The sequence below is a fragment of the Aptenodytes forsteri genome, unplaced genomic scaffold (genome assembly GCF_000699145.1).
Source record: "Aptenodytes forsteri isolate BGI_AS27 unplaced genomic scaffold, ASM69914v1 Scaffold126, whole genome shotgun sequence".
NCBI classification, from domain to species: domain Eukaryota; kingdom Metazoa; phylum Chordata; class Aves; order Sphenisciformes; family Spheniscidae; genus Aptenodytes; species Aptenodytes forsteri.
The window spans coordinates 874,407-899,765 of record NW_008794599.1 but is presented as its reverse complement, the minus strand read 5'-3'; the positions used below and the strand labels follow the sequence as shown (position 1 = coordinate 899,765).

Sequence of the window (25,359 nt, the reverse complement as noted above, 5' to 3'; positions counted from 1 at the left end):
TTTAAAAAGAAACCTTTGCTAAACCTACCCTCATAACAAAGGAAGTGTTCTAGGCATTATTAGCAACAGTTCGGAACATGTCTAGCACCATAAAATGCAATACACTCCTTTTTTTACTGGCCCCTCATTTCTCTAATTAGTAGAAGATGCACTAGGAGTTTGAAAACATATATCTGAACTGCCATTCACTTCAGCTGAGGTAGGAAACCACTACTGGGATGTTCCCCAGCCCCACTCCCAGGTAATTCCTTATACCTCATTAACATGGCTTTCAAACTGACTTCCTCGGTGCAAAAAAATCTTTCAAAAGGCCACAGGTTAATCTCTGGAAGGAGAGCCACAGTTTGCATTATCCTGAGCTTTAAAATCTGTAACGCAAGACAGCCTACACAAAAAAGCAATAAACTCCCCCTTTAAACTACATCTGATCATTCTGCAAAGAAAACAGAATGATCTGCCTGTTAACTTGTAATCCGATTCATTCTTTCTTGTCACATTAGCATCTGGTGCCATCCTTAAGGCATTCTTCCAGCTGTTTTTATTTTAGCATTAGTAGTATTATTATATTGTGCTAGTAAACAAAAAGGATCTTATATCAAGTATAGAGGATCTCTGAAAGGCTGTGTACTACTTACCCCTGCTACAATGATCTATTCTTTCCATGGATGGGATCCCTAGCCAAGGCCTAACAGTTCCAGGTCTCTCCGTAGCTTCCCAGCAGCTAATTGAAAAAACCTTCCAGGCATCAGCTCCGAAATGCAAGAACTCCAGGCTAGCAAAATCAAATTAAACTCCCCACATTCGGTTCGCTCACTCTCCTCTCTTCCTGCTGCCGCTGCTTCTTCAGATGAACGTGCCTATGAATAGCATTTAAGATCTGCCTCCATAGCCCTGTTAGCCGTTTCCACACTGCCCATTTCATGCTCAATTTGCACTGTAGAGAAATCAGTGGTGTTCCTTTCTCTCTCTCTCGCTCTCTCATTGGAAAGGTCCCACAAGACAAGCCGTAGAGTTTAACAAGAGCCAAGAGAAACAGAGAGGGAGGGAATGCATGCAGGGATTGTGTTCAGGCGCGGCATAGAAGTCTGCTGCTACAGCTCAAAAGAAAAAAAAAAAGAAAATGACAGCAAACTGCCATCACATGCCTGAAGCCCAGCATAGTTTAAGGCAAGCTGATTCCTCATCGTTCTTTCTTTTCCACTGGTATCAAACTGCTCAGAGCCAAAGCTCCATGAAATACCTCTCCAGTCTCTGGTGCTGTGCAAACTGCAAATCAATGCAGGATGTGTGCCCTAATGCCTAGGTACAACGGTTCTCTGTTCACCGTACATATTCCCTGAAGAAAACAAGCATTTAAATGATGAAAAGTTTGCTGTCAAAATCTTCCCTATTCAGTTAACAGCCTAAACATCTCAGCTTGTCCAAGGGGTCCGTACTATGACCAAAGAATGAATGATCCTTAGGCATCTGCAAAATCAAATTTTGCAGATCATTATTCACTGGCAGGATTTTATCATTCAGCACCTGAGCACTGATAACCACCAGCAAGGAGATCAGCCCTTCCCCTCCGCCCAAAAGTTTGGGGTCAATTTTAAGCGTGCAAGGTGATTCAACCATTCAAAGAACTATTAGTTCTAACGAACACCACATCATGTAATACTGCTACTGCAATTTCACAGCACTTCTGCTAGTCCAGAATATCGAGGTCTAGTCATTTCTACTCAGAAAGAGGCATTTTGCAAATTACTGCCCATGTAAGTGGTTCTAATTATAGCCAGTCTACCCTTGCCTGGCATTTATTTCACCACTGAAGGGAGGGAACACAATTAGCTCCCTCTTCTCACATCTGCGCTTCTGAACTCAGGTTAAAATGGAAATCTTAATATACGACAGTTTCTTAGCACAACCTCATGCCTTTATTACAATGTTTGGCCAAAGAGCTCCCTGTCCAAATTCTAGTTTAATTTTGCAGTCCAATTCAGGGAAGTTGTAGAACATACAAGACAGGGTTAAGTCAGTTCTCAGAAGCTGCAGGTTACTGCCAGTGCCTTCATCTTTCAAGAGCCAATAAGAGCTTTTACCCCGAAAATGTCAGAAGTCTGTCTTGTATTTACTTTCTTCTTATTATTATACTCTCAATAGCGCTCTGTTTGAAGTAGCTACTTTGCTTGGGATGCTACAGTCAGTCTCAGAGATGGGCTGGCCAGCACAAAAAATGACAGCAAATTATCACATAAGCATCTAGCAGTGTTAGCATAGTGGCTTGTTCCACTAACATCACGCATTAGGAATTTCCCCTAAGTTCACGTTTTAAGTCTAACTCTGCAGAGTACAGAATTTAAACAAAGTCTCTTCTTGTGCACTTTTCATATTTATTTCTCTAACAAGTGGAGTCTAAGATGCAGTGAGGTGACAGAAAACTATGCTCATTCCAGTCCTGATACCCGTTCTCCTGCCCATGTCCAATTCTCCCAATTTTCCCTGTTTGTTGCCTACACTGACAACCAACTTCAATCTATTTTACACACTCATTTGTCCATATCCTGTGTGGTACTGTAACACATACATCCTTGATGCCTGAAAAGCATCTTCACGTGACTGTGAAGACGGTTCATCAGTTTATATTTCTCATGCATGTACAATACAGTACAGTATAGCACAGCATAGCATAGGAACATACATTTTTAAAGCCTTCTTCATCAGCTGATAGAGATTCCCCCCTCCCTTAAAAGTTTCTCTTTGTTCTTTCAGCTGTGGAAATACCCTAGAGAATTTGTAATGCTCAATGCAAACTGTTTAAACAAAATGAAAATTAGCATTGTTAAAAGAAACTCTTCCCCCCACCCACTCCCCAATACACTACTTCTCCCAAACGTTGGAAAATTCCTTTCTGTTAAAGTGTCATCTTAACTGCTACACTGGAAATCTTATCAGAAGGTGCCACTGGTTGCTGTATTTTCAGGTATGACAAGCTGGCAAAATTTGCTTCTCATACATCTAAGTAAATGAGACTATGGGGTGCTGTAATGGCACGAAGAAAACAAACATTATGGAAGGAAGGAGGTCAGTGCCTTTAAATTATATGGCCTAAGCCACCTCAAAAGCAGCCTTATTTTGTGCAAAACAGGGCAGTAATCAGTAAGCAGTAGCCTTCCAAGTCCTGCTCTCTCTTCACCGCCCCTCAGCCCATCTGAAAGCTGATTCCCAATTCCCTCTCGCACCTGGTCTTCTCTGATAAAATTAGAAAGCAATTCCTGACACAGAATTGGTGCCGCTAATGATGTGTAGACTGGCCTGTCACTGGCACAAAGAGATTATAGAAAGTGACAATGAAGAAAATCTTTTCTGAGGATGGAAGCGTATTTGCTAAGGCAAATAGCATCCTGAAATGACCTGTGAAAGGCAAGAGAGGCATGTCTGAATGGCGGTCCGTACCACTGATTTTGCCTGTATTTTGCTAACTAGTAGCATATATTATTCAGTAAGTACATGGAGCTGAAAAGGATCTTACCAGTCTAAGACAAGCCTGATTATAAATTTGCTCCCCCTTTTAAACACTAGTTATGCTACTTGCTCACATTATTCCTACCAGATAGCTAATTTCCTTCTAGCAGGGAAAAGAAACACCAGCAAATAACCAAAAAAGTTCTTATTCCCTCAACTGACAAATCACATTTTAACCAGCTACAATTTTGACTATTCTCTCCATTGACTTTATTAAATGAAATCATTGCTCGCATCCTTACAAACAACAACATTCAGTTCTCATCTGCACAAGCCAAGGATGTAGATAAGAAGAAGCCTGGCTGTATTTCAAACTCTGAAATAATGTTCTGCTTTATAAGAAACAACAGCAGGATTTGACACACTATAGTACAGCAAATCTGTGTTTTTAATGGAGAGTACTGATGCTGAAGCAAACTCAACTACATCCCAGGTTTACACACATCTCTAGAGGACCGCTGAAGAACAGCTCTTTACAACCTGCCTGGTATATTGAGGCACGCACACTCAAGAGCATGCAGAAGGCCCTACAACTCCTCTTGTCCCCATCTACCCCTCCTTTTAACAGGTTATTATGCTGAACCCTTCCATTCCCAGCCAGACTGAGCTGGGGATCTCTGCAGTCTGCAATGCCTTGTACCGCATCAAGAGAGAGCAAAACCCAGGGAGCAGTGACGTGGACAAAGTGCCCAAGTGCATGCATTAAGTACAGTCAATTCTTAGGACAGGGCACCACTCTTTCATTTCCTTGGTAATGTGAGTATTCCTGGAATCACTGATGAGCAATGGCCATAGCTGGAACAGTTTGGGAGGTGCGGGAAACCGTTCATGGAATGAATGGGTAAATCGCATGAAGCAGCTGTTCATGGAATGAATGGGTAAATCGCATGAGCTGAAGCTAGGGAGGCTGCTTCCACTCTTAAAGGCAGTCTGCATCAGCTGCCTGTTTCTATAAGCAGCGTTTCAAAGACGGGTTAACACCCTTCACAGCCAGAAGAAATGGTGCTTCTAAGAAAACTACTTTTTTCTTCTTACTGCACACTGACAATCGGAGAAACATTCCCCCTGTTGCCATAGGCAGAATCTCTATGCCTGGCACCAGGCAGGTGTAAATTTACTTTCTGGTGAGCACAGCAGTCAACATGCCTTACAATCCATCATGTTCATCTCTCCATTGTCAAGTTCTCTAGAGAACTAATGCAAAAGTTTCCTTGAACCTGCCTCAACTCTTTCCTAGAGAAATCATCTTCCTCATTCCAACAAAACCAATCCCCAAGCAACACCATCAAAATCCACACGTTTCCCAGGAACCCAAATCAAATCACTCTGTTGAACAATAGAGGGAATTAGCCAGAAGTGACATAAAGTGTTTTGCCAGAGACTAAACTCTTACTACTATCTACAGCACAATCAACATCAGGTATTTGTTCCCCACTCCCCTGCCCCACTGAGCTGAATTAAACAGTTAACTAAGAAGTCTTTCTGGCTGCAAACCAAACTTTGCTTCCGACACAAATTCCCATAAAATTGCGATGCCTACCATTTCAGAACGAGCAGCCAAAAAGAAAAACCCAGTCTGTCTCCAAAGGAAACCACCTTTAGTCACTAGTTAATTGACCCTGGTGAATATAATACCAGACATTTGGAAATAGGCACTTTGATACACAAAGTACACATGCCCGTTCTTGTGTGTTATTCGTTACACCACAGGCTGTGCTCAAAAAGGGAAAAGTAAATATCTTCCACGTTACTGTTCAAAGCAAAGCTAATTCAATGTAATGATGGGTTTCCATAGCCACATTTGGTATTTCTGAAATACAGAAACTTCAGGGTTCTGATAGGATTCTGGCATGTTTGGTACTTCCCCCCCCCAAAATGCTACTGCCCTTCCACCTATCTGCAAAGTAGCACATTTTTCAAAGTTCCCAGCCAAATGTGAAGCATTTCAAACTCTATGAACGGCTGCAGTTTAATTTGTTGTTGTTGTTGCTGTTGTTTGGGTCTGTGTTGATTAACACATGTAAATAAAGGCATCTGGTGTTACCTCTCTTTATTTCCATTTCACACCCTATTAAAGTCTGATTTCACAATTAATTGAAACCAAAACGAGATTATTCAGAAATGAATCCTCTCTGGCAGCCTTTGCCATGCTGAGGTCTAGTCACTACCTGGGGAGACGCAGCCCCCCTCCTGGCAGTATTTAGAATTAAACATTTTGGCTATCACACAACGATACCAAAAATGGTGTTGCAAAAGGAAGCGAGTCTGCAACAAAATCATTCATGTTACACACTTTTCAGGACAAGAGAGGGAAAGATTCTTCTGTCCTACTGACAGGAGAAACTATATTCTTCCATGTGCAGAATTTAAAAGAGACAGCTAAGAGAGCAAAGTACAAATGAGGACAGACAGCATGAGCGATGAAGTAATGTTTCTCCTGCACCGAATCTATTCAACAACAGGTCCAAACAACAGCAAAGTCAGATTCAAATGGCCTCCAATTTGGTAAGGTTGGGGATTTGAACTCAGCATGGATTCATAACTGTATTTTACAAGCCATGAAAGCACAACGGTAACCACAAACTGGATATAAACACCTACCAACTGCTGGACATGCTCTGAACCCCAGAAACTAATTTCTGACACGCACATCAATGATACAAAATCAGCCCATGACCACAGAAAACTCCTCCTCAGGCTGGGCAAATTATCCCTGTTTCTCCTGCCCTTTTCTACTCCCCAGCCCATCTTCACTCCAGAAATTCCCAAGCAATCATCAAGATGAGAATTTTGAAAATTGGAAGTTCACGACGCTGAAGTTTTCTTACAACCATCTCCACCAAAAGATGCAGCTGTTTGGAGTAGCCTGGAATTAAATGCACAGAGGAGACCACTGCTGTCATGAATTTCCAGAGTATGAGACGCCTGATAGCCCTTTGCACGCTAGATGGCATTGCACTACAAATTATCGCAGGGATTAGGCGACGATTCTGGTTCCTAAGGAAAACACCAGCAAAATTATCTTCCTGTGCATGTAGTCCCGTTCCTTCGTGAAAGCAAGGCTCAGCACAACTGTGTGAATATTTACAGTGTCAAAACAATGGAGATGGCTCTGTAAGAGGAACCAGCCACTTGGTGGCTTCAGGCAAAAAACAAAGAGGCAGTTAAATTAAAGGAGCTCGTTTATTTATTTATTTATTTAAAAGAAAAGTGGCTTTGCCACAAAACAAAGCATCCTTTCTTTCACTGTCTACCACCGGACAAAGCAGGATACTTACTTTGGCTGTTGCCAATCAACGTGCACAAACGCAACCTTCCCTTCATCGTACGAAAGGGACCATTTTTATAGTTAGCCCATTCAGGAACTACTTACACAGAAAAGCCACTTGAATGGGCCAAGAATGAGATTGCTTTACAGCATTCATCCATCGTTTTTAAACAGGTTCGTTTTATATGCTGGCAACATATGTTAAGGACATAAGCCACCTAGAACCTATAATGTTATTGTTTAAGCTTACTGAGAAATGCATTCATCCATAGTCAAAAAAAGACCAAGCCAGTGAATATAAATTTTTTTTACAGATATATGAGAGATATATATACTTTTTATCTTCCTGCATACAGCATTTCATAAAACTGCTGACTTTCAAGGAAAGTGCATTAAAATCACTGAGTTAGTTATGACTGTCTTTTCTTCTCTGAGCTCCAAAATCCATTAAATTCTGTGGGAGGTCAGTGACAGTTTTAGTCATAGTCTACTTTTCCATTTGCTGGAAACGAGCGTATTATTCCCCTGAGAGAACTGAAAATTGATACAGTCCTGTCATTCGAGGCTATTAGTCTCTTACTCACTCGCTTTTTCTGTTTTCTCCCCCACTAAATCAATATTAACTTTTTTTCCACACTGATAAGAATCAAAGTCACTGGAAAAAATGCCTTATACACCTATATCAGCAAGAGTTCCAAGGGAGGAGGAACAACAACAGAAAAAACCCAGAAGCAATAATTTTGATGGGGGGAAGAGTATTGTGGCAATGAGAAGCTTAATTTGCTTAAGGTAGTCATTGATCCTGTCTCACTGTCACATTTTCTAAGCACCTTTTCTTACTCGGAGTGCAGACAGGTTTATGCTATGATTTCTCACCTTCATGCCATCCGAAGAGAGGTATTCATGTTATTTCTAATGCACAGGCCAAATCAAGAGCTGTGCTGTGCTAAGTAACATTTCTTATTTTGCATTTATAGAGAACCAGTAACAAGGAACCAAGCTCCTAGGAGCAAAGGCAGTAAACAAAACTTAATAATGCACACAAGGGAAAAACAAACATACTCTGAAGAGCCTTGAAGGCACTAGCCTGGTCGTACCATATTTGGAGGTGCAGGACATGAATAAATCTGAAATCTCATTAGGAACTGTACCTCCTGGCTTTTATGTAAGCAATTCTGTTGGCATGCAGCCCCAACCCTTTTAACAAGAGGGACCCGTTGCTCAGCAAGGAAGGGAGGTTAGAGAAAGCAAAACCAGCATTCATGAAACTGCAAAACAATGCTACCCATTGGTGATACACAATCTCCTCCTAACATCCTCCTTCCCACAGACCCATCTGTCCAGTAATTCCATAGGGTCAGGAGAGCGTTTCAGTTTGTCCTGATGTGTTCCTGAAGTCTGCTTTCAAATCAGTCATTGTTACCTTCCAGGAGCATTGGAAAACCTGGCCTTTACTCCACGTTCCCCATTTTACCTCTCTGTCACCAAGTAGAGAGGGATCCATATTCTTCCAGTTACTGCCTGCAGGTATACAGCCCCCTTCTAGACTCGGATGAAGAGAATAAGCTCAACAAGATGACAAAGTCTACCTTTGCAAATTATGAAGTAGACTTTATAAATGAGAATAAATAATGCTGACCCAATTTGCACAAGTATATACTTCCACAGCAAGTCTGGTCTGCAAGGTCTTCAAAAGCCTTATACAACGATGAATGAACCTGTCAGCATTCAGTAGATAAGCAGCCACCATTAAAACTTTTTAAAAAGCTTCAGAAAGAGACTGTAAGCGAAAGCAAACAAGCTTTGCACATCACATATATGCAAACAACATCTTTCTGAGCAAGAACTTGCAGGACTAGGCTCAAGACAGAAAGCAGTGAGGGGGGAAATCAGTGTTACTACAACCACATCTGAGAACTCCTTTCCCAGGAAAAGCATTATTTATTATCTGGCTAAATACCAACTTCTCTTGCTGACAAGAGGAGCAGCAAATGAAGGAAAATAATCTCCCCTTAGTTGGCAGGAGGAAGTGATAAAAGCTGAGGGGAAGCTTACTCCATTTCCTCCCATGACCCCAGAAGTGGGAAAGATCAACAACCACTCATCTTTACAAATCAGGCTGTGTGAAACCCAGCGCTTTTGGCATTTAGCTATGCCTACATCCCCCAGTTTTACATAAAGGTTAGTCTGTGACTAAACTGACCACTGAATGCATTTTAATGTAATATAGAAAGAGCACAGAGCTATAGGACTCCCAGCGCTTTCAAATCAAGCCTATGACCTTTAGCTACTTGCTGATCACTTTGCCAAACTTCAGCTGGGGGGGAAGGTGCAAGCACGATTTTGTGCATCCATGCATGCGTGTACATGCATGAGAAAGAACGTTTTAAAATTTCACATCTCAAATCCCCCCCCCGCCCTATTTTTTTGAACAAAGAAAACGAAAGTCCATGTTCCACAGCTGGGTTCAGAGGCACAGTGCAAGACTGACATATGTTTTATATCAGCACACGCATTTTTATACAAAAACTTGAGCAAGTGCTAAAGCATGGAATAGACTAGATGGAAGCATTTCCCCTCAACTACTCCATTCTGGGAAAGGGGGGCTGGAAAATGAGCAGAAGAGGTATATGGTCAAACTGATTTTCTAAAAAGAAAGGTTTTTCTAGGAGTAAAAACAAAAACTTCCCCCCTTAGCCAGATGTTGCATAAAAACTTCAGCCAGGCTAAAAATATCTGCCTTTAACACAAAACTCCAAGAGGATATCACAATGCTTGTATTTATTGCATCTCTCCTGCTCTTCACGTGCACAAACGCATGCATACGCATGGTTTGCGTCTTCTGCTACTCACATACCCGTCCTGTATTCTTACAGCTCCAGCTAGCGTCTTCCCACATCATGATTCACCAGCAAGTATGCTGGGGGACAGTGCTGTGCCCTGTACAACTTCTCCAGTACCACCAACTGCTTTTCCTTTGAAGAAAGGGGTGTCCCAAAGTATCTGCAGGCTTTAGGCAATATACAACTCACACTAGCATACAGAATTCAAAATACAGCTGACAAGTAACTAAACAGTCATCATAGGTCTAAGGCCTAAATATTTTCTACATATTGATAAAAAATTGACAATACACTGCAGGTGCTAAACTGCTCTGAAAAGTAAATATTGCCCAAATTCAAGAGAAACATTTATACTAGTTGCAGAATGAGCATAAATCAGTTAAGACAAGGCACTGCAAAAGCCCTCCCTCCCACACACAAACCGTGGTTCTATATGAGATTTTACATTATGCTATAATCGCACAGCTACATGACACCATTAGACCTCGTGTAGGAAGGACCGAGTGTATTTATGATGAAAACATTCAATGACATTTACAGGAGTTAAATGATTTGGTGAAATTATCCTCAACCCATTAAGGAAGTTTTCCAGAATACAACCATGTGGTTATACTCATGCCCATTAGCACATGTACAGCAATTATGATAATGCTGTACAATAATTGGGGATGGGGGTACTGAAGAGGAGGAAGGCAAAGGACAGAGACAACGCCCATTTCTGCTACATCCTTGTAGACTTCCAGGATCTATCAATTCTGACAGTGAAAACAGGATTAATACCTTTATCATTAGTATCAATATTCTTCCTACCAATACAGAGATGCTAAAACCTTGAGAGAGGTCCACACGGGTAATGATATGTAGATACCATTATTCCAGCAGCACACCCCAAAGCCCTAAAATGAGTGGGTTGTTTTAGTTTTATCTCAACCAAATTAATGAGGGAAATCTCTTAAGACACTGAAAATTATATGTTTCATCTGAGGTCTCCATAACCCACACTCAGAAATTGCCTAACGGTTGATATATAATGTTCCAGCCTCTATAATTCTGGTGAAAAGCACTACTCAGCAAACACAAAGCTGCTATAATGCAGCCATTAAGAATGAAATAGTTGACACCACTGTCAACCGATTTTCAGTTCTGAAAATAAACAAGTTGGAAAAAAAGATTTAAATAATCATGTTGAAACCTTAAGTCCTAAGCAATTATGGGAGAAACTCAACTTTCTTTAAACAAACAAGTTTCTTCACTCTTGTTGAGGAAGGCTTGAAGATAACGTGTACACTTAAAGGCTCGCACAGAAAAATCCCTAATGAAAAGTTAAAATTATTTTTAAATTCCCACAATTTTTAATCTAATTGTATACTTCAGTGATATTATTTCTTAAAGACATTATCTTAGAAATACTGGAGCTGCCAGTCCAGGAAAATCAAACTCATTACATTGCACTGAAAAGCATCCCATGCTCCTAAATGTTAACTGCAACCTTATGACTAACAAAAAATGAAGGGAAGTGGGGGTTTTTTTAGAGCTTTTCTGGGCCTCGTCAGTCACAAGATGATAAAGATGGATTCCTGCTAAATTTTGACTAGAAGTGAAGCTCTTAGTTCACTAAATAAGCCCTAGTAAGGGCTTACTTACAGCTAGTCAGTGAGGTCAAATAGACAATCTTCTTCAGTAAGGAAAGAGGTGCCAGGAAAATATGAGAAATACTCTCCTCGTGTCCTGAGGTTGCCCCCATCACTGCTGAGGCACCTCAGAGATCAGGCAGGCGGGAGAGGAGTTGCACAACACAGTACCAATTGAAAAATAGCATGCAATCACATAAACAGAGACTGTATCATGAAGCACAACAGCAGTGTGCGATCCAACCTTCGACATTTCATGTCACTCGAGACCATGAGCACTTCATTAACACTGTTTTTTTTCCAGCGGTTATATGTAAATGTATTGCAAACTCCGACACAGAAAGGCCAACTGGAAAACATGAAACTGTATTTTCCAGAACACAAGTACACACAGGAATTACCCCATTACTTGCCTGCCACAGATTATTTATGTCATGTGGCAAAAGCAGTATATCATGTGTATTTCCAAAAACCCCAGGGGAGGAAGAAAAATGCTTTCACAGATAAAAGAATGCAGCTTCTGTATGTCGACTCAGTGAAGAGCAGCAAGAACAGTAAAGCAAAATGCCTTAAATTCATGGTATTAAAGAAATTATCTTGGAGAGGCTTAATAAGATGACTTTTACTTTTGTGGAGAAGTTCATAAATGGTGTCTTGTTTTTTTGATCCATGTGTCAAAACCTTAATTGGTTGTCTCCAGAGTATGGACCTCAAGAGTTAAAAATATAAGCAAACTGCATAAAGGGTCACAGACAGATCTGAAACTCTGTTTTGATTTTTAATTTAGAAAATTCTGCTAAGATGCCAGAGGCAGAAGATAAAAATAGTGAAGATCTGAAAAGAATATTCTAACCTTTAAACTTCCCAGATGACAGTTCAGGGAAGGCGGGTTTTGAACAACTCAGGTCACATTGGAAACAGGTCTACAGACCTCTGCAGACTCTACCTGAGAACTTCTCACTGGAATTGCAGAGTTGGGCTTCTAGTTTTTAAGCATTTAATTGCACTCTCCAAAGAAGAAAGGTTTTGGTATAATCCTGCCACTGTGTAACGTACTCTTTGGAAGCTCGCAAGAACCTCGTTCCTCTGACACACTTGTTCTCCACAAAGAGGCATAAACCTGCAGCCCTCACTCGGTCCAGATTTCTGCAGACTTCAAGGGAAATGGGTCTTTATGATTCCACTATTACTAATGTTTAAAACACAACCATGAGGATAAGAGTAATAGTATAAACCAATCTGATGCAGCACCCCTGGACTGACACTGCTCTCACAGCAATGAGCGTGACTCAGTTCCTCTCTGGGCAGGTGAAACGATGCTCATTAACTCAAGCTAAATGGCCAAGTCCTTAAGTCACTAGGCAAGCGATTAGTGGTTACAATGACAAATTGGGCTGTCACACAGAAAAGCACAGAAAAGAGCGAAATTCCAGAAGAGGCCCCCAAGCAGCTCCATATTGTGGACAAACGAAAAATTTAAATTCTTATTTTGCTTTCTTATACTGGTATTTCAATTAAGTTTTGTACTAGTAACTTAACTAGTTTCCAAAAGAGAACAATGACTCGCCAACAATTCTGTGTAGAATAAACATTCCTCTACAGCAAGCACTGATGCAATAACTTGTCTAAATGAGCACACACAAGATGTAAAATGCTACAGGCCTTTCCATAACTCAAACGCTCTTCAGTCATCGAAATGAGCACATTTAAATGTGAATGAACTTCTGTCTGAGGAACACTGCAGTATGCACACACAGCGTACGTTCCTCATAGCAGAGGGCCTATGTGAAACGCATGCTGTAAGTCCGCACTTTTTTTAATTCAAGGGCATGTTATGGTAGCGATGAGATTTAGTATTATTGCTACTGTCGCAGATATAGTTTGTTTTACAGTGGCTGTTTTATCCTTAATCTGATCATAGCAACTTGCAAGACACGTATGCATATAATCCTAACAGAAAACACAATACATCATCCACATCTTAATTGTTTTTCAATGGGAACATAAAAAATTCAACTATATGATACACAACAAAGAATTATAAGAGTATGTGGCTATTTTGTTGTTAAAAATCCAAGTCTTCCCTCTCTCCTTGTTTATCTTAATATCATAATAGAAAATTGGAACATTATTTTCCAGACTGTCTCTAAGAGAGTCGATGAATGGCCCAAGTTCTTTATCTTTATGATATTAGATAGGCACGAAAAGTTAAAGCCAGTTGCGAGAGGAAAGCAGCACTCCAAGACAAAAGCTTCGCTGTGCCCTCTAATTCAGCATCAACACCAACCAGCTCTAAAAAGATCTTCTGCTAACTTAGAACTCCGCTTAGTTTAAAGTAGCTAGAAAGTGAGGGATACAGGGAGGCTTAAAAGAGTTCAAAGAAATGCAGGGACCATGTACCAGGGGAAATAAAAACCAACACAGCTTGTCTGGGGTGTATTCAAAGTGCACATCACAGCTCTAGTGTTACTGCTAAAATGCATTAATAATTCAAAATGCATGCACTAGCCTAAAAGCTCACTTCTCCAAACAGTTTCCAAAGTCAATCTAGCTTTTATTTAGTTTTAAAACAAGTGGCAAAGCCTGACATTAAATCAAGCCTGGAGCCACAAGAGAAGGTGCATGGAAGGGGACCCTGAATCAGGCTCTGATGCTTCTCAAGTCTCACACCTTCACTACGCCTAAATAATCCTGAGCTTCCCTCACCTTAGCAAGGCAGCACCCTCATCCTGGTATGACACTTCCCCTTCTTTCATGCAAATCCTTTCTACTCCAAGGCTCCAGCTCCCAGTGGGTTCCCTGCCCATTCCAGGATTGCTACACCTATAATCATTGTAGGACTTAGCGTATACAGAATTATTAAATAATTTACCAGCATTTCAAAGTAAACTCCTGGACTCACGCTGTAAAAATAACAGAAGTTGTTTTGGTTTTTTGAACTGCTTCAAGCTGGTAAATGGGAACTTCGTCCAAAATTGGTTATTTTAAAGCCTGAATGTTTTGACATGTCATACTTGCAATAAATAAGGTTAACACTCAAGCACCACAAAGATCAATTATACAGCTACACTGAATTTCAAGGTAACTTATAAGAATTTTTGTTAGTACCTAAAGATAAACTGGCAGGACCAGACAATACCACCTACCCAAAAAGTGATTTTTTCCAGGCAGTTTGTTTTATAATGATATTTATAAGTGGCATCAGTCTTCCAATAGAACAGAATTAATTTTAAGGCAGGTTCATGGATCCTGAACATACATAAAGTATACGGCACTATGTATTTTTATTTCCAACTTGTTATAATACTGGATTTGTGGGTATCTATTAAGCAACAGTCTTCCCTCTAAATTATTACCGACATAATTCTGAGTGTGATGGTGCCAAAAGCTCACTCTGTAGTCAGAGGTGTCAGATCTGACTGCAACTCACAAACCAGTCCCTGACCGTCCAGAAAAACATTTGATGGGGCTTTAAACATATGTATGCAGACCTAAATGAGCTTCTCATAAAAGCTGCTTCTGGGAAATTAAATATCTGAAAGGAAGAAATTTAGGATGGTGGTAGGGAAGGTCTGGCACCGTAAAGTATGTCCCATAGCAAGCCATTTAGTTTTTATTAATGTTTCTTTCATTCATACGGTAGAGGGATGGAAAGAAGAACTGCTTAGTAGGATCAGAGTTTGTTCAGTTAGTTTCAAGAGAGATAAAAGAAGTTATACTTCAGGAGAGGGAGTCTTGAAGAGGCAGTGAGAGCATCACATGCTGCTTCATGTAAGTGTTTTATTTTAAAAAAACACAACCATACGTCCAGCATGACGTATAATGGAAGCATTCAATTTTATACTGCCCTACCAGGAAAACAGCAACCTGAATTTGCAGGTTCTGTTGACAAAACAGCCAGAAATGCAAAGTCAGAGGAAATAAGCAATTGTTATCTTTGGAATCCTCAGTGGAGATCAAAGAGCTTTTTGGTATGGACGCCCAGGAGAGCCGAAGGTCAGAGCCTTGCCTGCCGGACATGGAAGCAGAAGCCTCCATCTTCCGCTCACACACCACGGCATGGGATAAAATAACAAAACCATCAAAGTCTATGAACATGTTCAAATGCCTTCTAGACATTATAATAGTACGTGTGGGTGAGAATACGTGCCTGTGTGTATGCTTCCCCTTTTAAAACGAAAACTCTGTCTGAACCCAGACCCTTGGGAAAGTTTAGGTTCGCAGGGAATCTTCTGCACAAATCTCTCTGTTGCAAGTAAAACAAACAACAAAACTTGGGCCTCAGCTTAGCAGATCTAGAAACATCCTCTCTAATACAAGTGCAGCTACACATATTGCATTAAGAATCCTGTCACAGTACAGCAAACGTTTTCACATGTAGTAGCTAAATACCATTAGTTCAAGTGCTTTCCCCTGCATTTTCATGCCTCGCAGGATAGATTATCATAGTACAAGTCCAGTGGCAAGCTTTTTCCCGAGTACTCAAAGATAACTCTTCCCTGACTTTATCATGAGAGAACAACCTTGAGTTCACCACACCACATGCCCTTGTGGGAGATGATGTTACTGAGTGAAGCAGATGGGAAAGCAGTGTTGACTTTCAAAGACTGGAAACTACCTGGAAACCAGATCACGCAACCATCACGAGTAAACGGTCTCTGCAGGGTTCCAGGATACAGGGCATACCTGGCAACACAGATGGAGCGTATCTGGTCTGCTCAAACCAACACACCTTAACCAGCAAGAGATCTCAAAGCTAAGCAGTCAGGAATACAAATTTTGCAAGATCAGGTTATACCCTATCTGTACTTCTTCACCAGGAAATGAATGAAAACATTTATAACTACAGGACAAAGGTACACACACACCACTGGAAAGCTAAGCTAATGAATGAACAGTTTAAAAATTTGTAGCCTAACTTGCTACCCAAGCTGTCAACTGTGTCATCAAACCTCAAAATTCTGGCACATAAGCACAAACTAAACAAACTACCCTTTTGTAAGCAAGTACAGTAAACACAAAATGTAAATGTTCCCCGTGATGTTTGGTTTAACAGCTAATACATCCACTGGCATGACAAACCTCCACTGGAGAATAAAAACACACCCCTGCTTCCATAAATCTCAGGGATCATATCAACATGAAGTTTGCTAGTTATTAAAATCACACCAGCTTGGCACGCTTGCAGATCTATGCGTACGATATTATGCTGCATTTTAACACCATTCCTGTTAAGAGTATAGCTTACTATATACAACAGCATAGGGTTTTAATCCTCTTTCAAACTATGAAACACTAGTGAAATAGGGATTATTTTTCTGGAGCCCATGGATTCTTTTCAAATTTTTAATATATTTTAATTATACATATAATACATCTTTCTGCTTTTTTCAGGTCATTAAACCACAGGGAAGAAAAACTTTCCAACACAACTCTGTTCCAGTTAACAATTAAAACAATTTTTATACATTTCTGTGACACGTTGCTAAAGATGATTTATGATGATGGCAAACAGCAGGAGGTCAATGCCAAAGTTAACAGCTGGTCTTATTACAGCCACTTTTAAGATTTATTCGTGCCATCAAATAGCCACTATGCACCAATAAAGACTAAAAATCCACAAACAAGTTTGCTGTTTTTTCAGTGTTAAATGCAGGGGAAGGAAAAATAAGCTGGGTTCCTGCAGGAGGTCAACATTTTCAAATGGGAGTGCCACAAGTCCCCAGTTGCAGAGAAGAGCCAAGTATGCACAGATTTCCCCAAAACCATTTTGGCCCGCCAGTACTCGGAACGTAAGAGAAGATACCTATCTCAAGGTGTTCAAGTCTGAAAAAACGCTTATCCAAATTTGCACAGTGATCTTTCTCATACTAAGAAGGCAGAGAAGAAACACACAAAGCGGGAAATATCCAAAATCCTTTCATAAACAGCACATCCCAGATTTGCCATTTTGTCCCAGATACCGAAACACTGCGCTGGGTTCTGTTCTCCCGTGACACACACCTAGCGGAGAAATGATTGGTCCTATATAAACTCATAAAAACATCCAAAGGCAAAAGGAGAAGAAAAAAAGCAGAAATGCCTGTTCAACGGAATCAAGAGGTAAAATCTCATTTGCTTTTAACAATTATTTATGGGCTATAGTCTACCCTACAATTTATACACCTAGGTGATCAGCTTAAAATAAATGACATACATGGAATCAGACAGCGAGCTAATCTAGATAAATACTAACAGAAAAAAATCTTTCCTCCCTATGACAGGCAATTCAATAACCAGCCAGTTGGGTAATGTCAGACAAATTATCTTTTCCTTTATAAAAAAGGTAAACATTTATAAATTATCGATTTCAGTAACTGTCAGTCAAAGGAAGAAAGGTGAGAGCAAAGCATATAATATGCTTTAAGAATGACTTAGCAGCTAAAGCCACAAGGGAACATCAGCGTAAGCCCAAAGGAGACTGAAGCTGGCTGTTCGCATACATGTCAGTATTACACCTCCAAATACACACGAGCGTGCACACTCCTCTGACAGACAGCGAGACAGACAGACAGCTCTCCCTTACCAACGAGCTCCTCGGAGCACATCCCCCCCCACCTCACATAAGCAATCCCCCCTCTTCCTTCAGGGGATCGCAAACTCCTTCAGCAAAATGATGACCACGGGGTCAGCAGAAGGACCTGCTTAGCCTTGAAATTATATCCTGCCCGTTTTTTGAGCAGGCTTTAGTAACTGGTAGACAATTTACATGAATCCTGCCCATTAAAGCTGGATCACTAATAAGGCTGTTAGCTTTCTCTACAGCCAGCAACAACTGTAAAACAAGTAGTAAACGTGCGAGCGGGGATAGTAAGGTTGCATGGAGAGATAGTCTCCATACTTGAAGTTACCCCTCCACTATAAAACCCATGCTGGATTTCTCCCCGTTTCACTGGAAGGAAACCAAGCAAGCTGGAATTTCACAGGTGTGATCTTGTTCCAGGGAAGAATTTTTCTGAGGAGTTAGTGGCAAGCTGGACGCAAGACCGGGAAATAGAAGAATCCAAAAACTGAGGTGAACTTACTCGAATATTTTCCTAACTTTTTTGGCATCAAGAAGCTTGGCCTAGAGACTCCAAATTTTTAAAATCTGTTGATCTTGGCAGGAGACTGTTCCAATTTTCAGGGAGTTGTGGCTGGAATTATTAAGTTAATAGAAGCAGTTTCCACCTACACTATGAACATAGTTGTTTTTATATACCCACGTCCTTAAAGCAGCCCTTGAAACATCTCCCCCTACCACTTTAGAAGGCAACAGTAAAGAAACCATATGGAAAAGACGGGGAACAGGAGGGGAAGCCCTTGGTCTAAAGAAGAGGAACATAACGTATCGGAATATGGCAAAGTCATTTGGGGGGGAGATTAACAGCATCCAGAGGTGAAAGGCTAAAAAGGAGCACCACTTCGTATGCAATATGGGTACGCATGTCGTAACCGCTCATATATATTCGTAAAGACAAAGCAAAACCCAGCAAAATTGTCTTTCATAGCACCAATACAGAGCAAAATTCAGGCCAGTTTTTGTGGTTTTTACTATGTATTTCCATCTTTTAAAAAGGGATTGGGGAAGGGGGACTGCTGTTTCATGTTTCGCTTTTTAAAATAAATATTTTTTTCTTTTTAAACACGTTGCAAATGAGTGGAATAAATGGAGACATTACAGCCTGTAGCTGCTCATGACTGCCAAGATACTGAAAATTATCGTGCCCACAGAAGAGCTGGGGGAAGGAACAAGCTACCTCCTACACTGAAGGCAGTGAGCAGGCTTAGTTTAAAATCTCTGATAGAAGGAGATTCAAGCTAAGCTGTCCGACTTCACGCAGAGACAGATCAGGGAGCACTCCTCCATTACTGTTGTTTCTAGCTGATCTATGTAGAGGACTGCTTTTAGCTGCAGCAGAAACATCTTAAACTACCCCAGTTAACTCCAGAGGAGGGTATCTGGTCAGGCCTTGCCATTTTTGTTTCCTTTGCAATCCACCTCAGGAAAAAAAGTTACTGTATAATTAACAGAGACACCTTCACAAGCACACTTCCCCTCTGCACCCCCTTCCCTGGAATATTATTAAATAAAAGAAAAAAGGCAAACCAAAAGAAGATGACCCCGAAAAATATCTTCTCAACAGGCTTTGCTGACAAAAGGCACAAGAAGAACCGAACCGCTCTTTGCAATGCTTCTAACTCTTAAGACACAACAGGAAAATACAATTACAGGCATACAATTACAGGCACAAACCACAGCCACCATTAAAAGGCAGCCCATCATCTTGGCTGGAAGGCTGCAGCTTGCCAAAGGCATTCAAACAGCAAACAATACTGCTGAGTTCGTAACAGGAATTCCTGGCAGCTGATGCCTCCGCAGGCGGAAGTGATTCTGCTTCAAATACTTCCTTTACCACTGATAACATGCTCCTACCACTCGCAATGCCAAGGCTTAACAGATAAGGAGAGGATCGTCCATGCACCGTAATCCAGTCCTGTTCTGACAGGGTTTTATTTTTAGAAGGCAGCTACATAAATGCAAACACTGAGAGACAGAGACCGTGCTGTTTGAAGGGGTAAATCTGTGTCAAATGCAAGATTGCTGAAGTGATACAGATGTGCATTACAGCACTTTCTGTCCTCTACCAATGTGTTCTTCAGGGAGCAAAGAATATTATCTGGCAAGCAGAGAGCTGATCAGCTCTCCATATTCCATTACTAAAACCTACTCAACTAAAGATAATTTCTTAATTCTTAAGTGAATTCTTAATTCTTTCAAGTGAAGAACAAAGTCTTTATTTCTGGCAGGAGGTAAAGATATTTACGGAATACCTAATCACTATTTCTCCTGTTTATATTAATGGCACATTGCACTAAGTAAAGTAAAATCACATTTGTACTATGTTAGGGGGGGAATCATTCTACTTTTGTATAATTTCGTGATACAGAGCTTTTGCTGAAATAGTTCAATTCCTATGTATTAACAAGCCTTAAAGCTCAAAAGGCAGTGAGACTATGTGACACAACTGCTGTACTGAGATACTCAAATTCCGTGTGAATGGGTTACCTTGAGCAGCTCTACAGCTAAAACATCAAACCTGGAACATGCAATCAAATTAGCCTGGGCTGAGCACCACGCTCATGCATTGAGCTTCAACTCAAACGAGTCTCTGGAAGGTGCTGCACTCTTTAGCATGTACACATCAACTCCTTCCGTGTTAGTTCAGCTATCCGCAGTACACCGCACGGTGCTGGAACAACCCAAGCCCCTAAGAAGGAAGCTTTTCCAACTAGCAGACCCTGAAATCATGCTTAAATTTAATAAGCTGCCTTAGAAACTGATTGTGAACATGTTATTTTGAGTTACACTGGGATGATTTAGGCACTTCTGAAGTTAAATGCATGGTGAGCCCTTCTGCCTTAACGTTAAGACCTGGAAGAGATGCTGAGGGCTTCCAAATCCATACTTTAGTGCTTAACTGAACCCTAAGATGCCCTGCACAGCAATACGTGTCCAAGCAATGTTTGCTTTGTATACTAATGAATTGAGTTTTGATGTTCTAGAGAGAGGAGAGGCATCACAGGCAGATGTTAGTCAAGAACCGTGGAAAGGCAGCGGACCTTAAGAGAAAAGGAAGCCAGCAGAACCGACCTAACCGATGACAAGTAATCACAATCTAGCCACAGCCTAATAACATCTCATTTGGGAGACACAGACCGTAGCGAGGCCGAACCACAGTTCTGCTCCTGCTAACAAGACTCCTAAACATTTATCCAATGTTAGACTAAAATAAATCCATTATGCAGATCCTGGCTTTTCATTGTAAAATTAAAAATCAGTGATGTAGCCTTAAAAAATAAATGCAGTAATAAATGTAAGGCATTTCAGCAAAATACCAGTGAATTTCTCACACTGATGCAATCTGTAAAGCCCATCCTATAACTACAGCTTTGACATCAACTACCTTTGCCTCATAAATCAGCAATTTCCTGCTGATGCAACGTGTGTCTTGCTGGCCAGACGCAGATAAGGTTAAAATACATTGCTGTTGAAAGCAGTATAGCAGAACATTTCTGAAGAGAAAAAGCATCCCAAAATGCACCTAGTTTGGTTAGCATGGTGCCAGGGTAAGAAGAGAACGAATCCTTTTTTATACATCTCAGAAAGTTAATTTAAAACGATCTCATGAGGTGAAATGCCAAGATATTAATACCGATTGCACCATGAGACCGTATTATAAGTGACATAAACGTTACAAAACAATCTGAAATTTGGCCAGGCTGTTAATAGACAGCATTACACAATTCCTGACACAGCCAGATAATACTGCATTTCTACTATGCAAATTTTTAACAGTGAATAGATTTTGAAAGGAGTTTACACCCACTACTCCTCCGATGCAACTTGGTAATTCGCTATTAGGTGCCAAGCTGTCATTTACAAGTCACTTCAGCCTACTGCTATTCTCTAGTCTACCTCGTTATCACAGCGGAGCCACCAATGAATGCCATTTGATTAAAATGTATGAGCCCTATGTGAACCTATTTTTAAGTCTGTAAACTAATACTGCTGTTGTATTAATAGTTTTTATTTATTTTGCCATTAATACTGGTCTTCTACCAAGCAAATACTGTCATTCCCTACCCTTTCATATTTCAGGAGCAAAACTCTGTTCTTAAAATATTTTTATTCATATTACAAAGTCATTACACTGTGGGAATCTATCAGAAATCTTGCTTAGAAAAAGGAAGGGACAAGAGGCATGGAGCTGGTACTTAGGGCCTGATTCACCTTATTTAAGCACATGTTTTGCTTTAGCTACACGAATATTTAAGCGTGTATGGTTTTTCAGAGGTACCAGTGGTGGAAACAGAGAATTGACACCCCCCCCCCAACACAGAGACAATCACACTTTGATGACAGTGCCTCCCACGCTGCCGTCGTCCACCCTTCTCCTCCCAGCTTCACAGCACAGACACCATGAGAGGAAACAGCTCAGGGGCCTGACCCGGCTGACCAATTCTACTTTTTCTTCTTGAGCTATCCTTCCCCGGTTATTGTGTTTCAGCCAGACCACTCCTCTGGTTACAGCAGTTGGTGATCTGTTTGTGCCAGAGGGCACAACACACAGGACAACTGAGCAGGAGCACGGAAAGCTGCAGGTGCAGCAATGACACCACAAAAATGAGTGCTAGACAGCACCAGCTCCTGCTTGTGGAACCTTCCCACCAGAACATGCTTCGGGTTTGTTGGCAGAACAACATAAAGAAAATCTGTAAAGAATATATTATCTGATTTTGCTTCTCCCTCTCACAAACACAAAAATCTCAGCATACCAACCCCACAAGGATGCCCTGCCATCCTTAAAAAATTCCAAGAAATGCTTAAACCCACAAAAGAATTAACTTATTTGTCTTCAAAATGCTTTAAATACCAGTGCCATGCAAAGGTTGTAATCTCCCTCTAGCTTGCACATTGTGCTGAATATCTCTGAATGATGGAAAGGAAAACTCAGAGGACCGCACGATGCAAAAACCAGAAACCTGCTCAACACCTACTCCAACATACAACTCCTCTCCAAAATGACTGAAAAATTAGTGGTGTCAAATCAGAAAATTACCAGGAGACAAAAAATTGGGACATAGATTAGTCACACTATTCCTATACACAGAAACTGAAAATAAAGAAACACAGTTTTGCTTCAAAAGATTGAGGACTGGCCCTGTTTGCACCAGCAGCCCATCTTCCAGAGACCTCGTTAAGAACTGAGCTTTTTACACTGGTGTCCTCTTAAGACCACTATTTTGTCTAACTTGCTCTGCTTTTGTGTGTGTGTGTGTGTCTGCCCATGCACATACATCCCATGCTCAGTAGAATGGACCTTAGAGCCACTAAGTGTGAATAATAGTAGACACGAGCCCTGAATAGGACCCAAACTGCTTCTCAGTAGGAATTTCAGAGACGGAAAAAAAGGATGCATAATTCTGCTTGCAAAACTGTCAAGTACAGAAACATGAAAGGCTGTAAATAATTCACTCTATATTACAGGAAATGTTTTACAAATGAAAAGGTTGTAACCTCTTTTTGGGTACAAGGCTGGCAGATGCTGGAGGCATTCCTGCTTCTCTAAGTGCAGAACAAGATGTGCCCTGTTTATGAGAAACTAGCAGGGATTCTTGATTCTCAGCCCTCCCCGGTACCGCTCAATGAAAAATGCTTCTGCCTACATTTCTGATGGATGGATCACAAAGGAGTGAAGCCTCCACACTTCTAGAAATGCAACTCAGGCTGACTAGCAATTTCTTGTATGCTGATGACACAGCTGCTGCAATGCACAATGCAGAGCTAAGATAACATGAAGAAAACGGATAAATTTGAATTATTTATATTTACATAAATACGTTCACACGACTGTTTAAAGATACACACACACAAGCTAAAAATATGCATGCAGTTATTACAGATGACTCAATAATGAATGTTTGATGCAGTCTTAAAACAGTGACATCGGTCCAATCCAGTGGAAATAAAATCATCTCCAACCCCAAAGGGGTGGCCACATGGCTGAGGACAGATTCTGGCCCAGTACACGGAAGCAATTCCAAATAAAGAGACCCTATTGCTCTAACTTCTTAGCGCTAAACATTTTGCAACAAACTAAACAAACCTCAGTGGAGGTCCCTCTACCACCTCTCCCAGCAGGTTAGCTGGCAGCCAAACACAATGATGTCTTGTGTATAAAAGAAATCTGAAACTCACCTGTATGTTGCCAAAGTCCACGTTTTCGTAATGGAAATGTGCACATTCAGCCATCTTCGGGAAATGACCCTTTGTAAAGGATAACCTGAAGCACATCAAAAGCACACCATAAGAGAGACGTAAATCACTGAAACAATGCTCAGCATCAAGTACTGTTATAAAATGCAGTTACTGATATAAAATAATGACGACTTTCTCATCCCAAAGCCAAGGGAACAGAGGGGTTTGTTGATGTGATGCACCAAACCAGCGGAGAAAGGAATTGAGTGAGAAAGGAAAACTAAATTGCAAAGTGGCTTTTATCATTGCATCCTTAAAGAATTGTGTGGCATTTCATCGACACCAAAGCCCACATCTTTAAGAAATAGTGCAGGGACAAGCCGCTCTACCTTTACAAATGCATTTTTGCAGTGCAGATAAACAGCCTTACACGAGACACATAGGAAAGTAGAACTTTACCTGTGAAAGGCATCACAGCCCATCAGTCCCGGGTTGATGTATCTGAGGGTGCAGAACAAACGCTATTTATCCTTTGCCTTTTTAAAATTCAAAAGTGAGGCATAATTATTCCCAAGTGTCTCCAGCTACAATGATGGCTGACGGGGAGATCCTCTGGCTCTGCAACACGCTCTTGCTTCTGCTGAAGCTATTATAGACTCCTATAGATATTTCTGGTGGTGAGCCAATGAGATTGTCATTATCTAGCTCTCTCTTCCCACGGGAATATAAGTGGGAAGTGAGATGCAGCATCTGGCTGCTCAGCACTAGAACAAAGAGCCATTTCCCTTACAGCATCAGAGCACTACGGAGAGGTGATCTTAATACACAGATCAATCAGTATTGGGGAGTTCTGGTCCTCAAGTCAGCATTCTTAGCAAAGACGAGTCAAGTAATATTAATTACTTTTGATCCCCTTTGCAGGTTAGAGGTTTGAAACCTTAGCTGCAAGCCTAATAAGTTAGTTTACAGTCTCTGGGAGAGAATGAGAGAGAGAGGGGGGGAGAAAGAGAGGGTAAGCCCACCGAAAAAAAATAATCTGGGAGATCAGGGAAGAAAAAAATGCCCCTAAAAAAAGAAAAATTGTGCAAAACCCATTCAAATGAAGATGTACAGGGCAGAATGCAAAAAAAAGGAAAAGAGAAAAAATATCAAATAAAAAATACATCTAGGCCACCCACTTGTCCTGGTTTAGCTTCCCAGAGCATAGGGAGACAGGGAAAATTATCTCGTTTATACGTTGCCTGGGCTTCTCTTTAGGTTTATATATATATTTTTTTATTTATATATATATATATATGGGTTGTTTCTTTGTTTTGTTTTTTAATTAATACG

The 25,359-nt window shown here is 40.8% G+C and overlaps 1 protein-coding gene across 1 annotated transcript in view; it reads right to left on the bottom strand.

The window, feature by feature from the left end:
• The window catches only part of ARHGAP32 (Rho GTPase activating protein 32), a 189,170-nt gene that overhangs the window by 112,619 nt on the left and 51,192 nt on the right, over nt 1–25,359 (bottom strand). Inside the window, exon 4 of the mRNA XM_019470377.1 lies at nt 24,028–24,112. Within this exon, the coding sequence (XP_019325922.1) occupies nt 24,028–24,112 (85 nt within the window). The remainder of the gene's footprint in view (nt 1–24,027; nt 24,113–25,359) is intronic.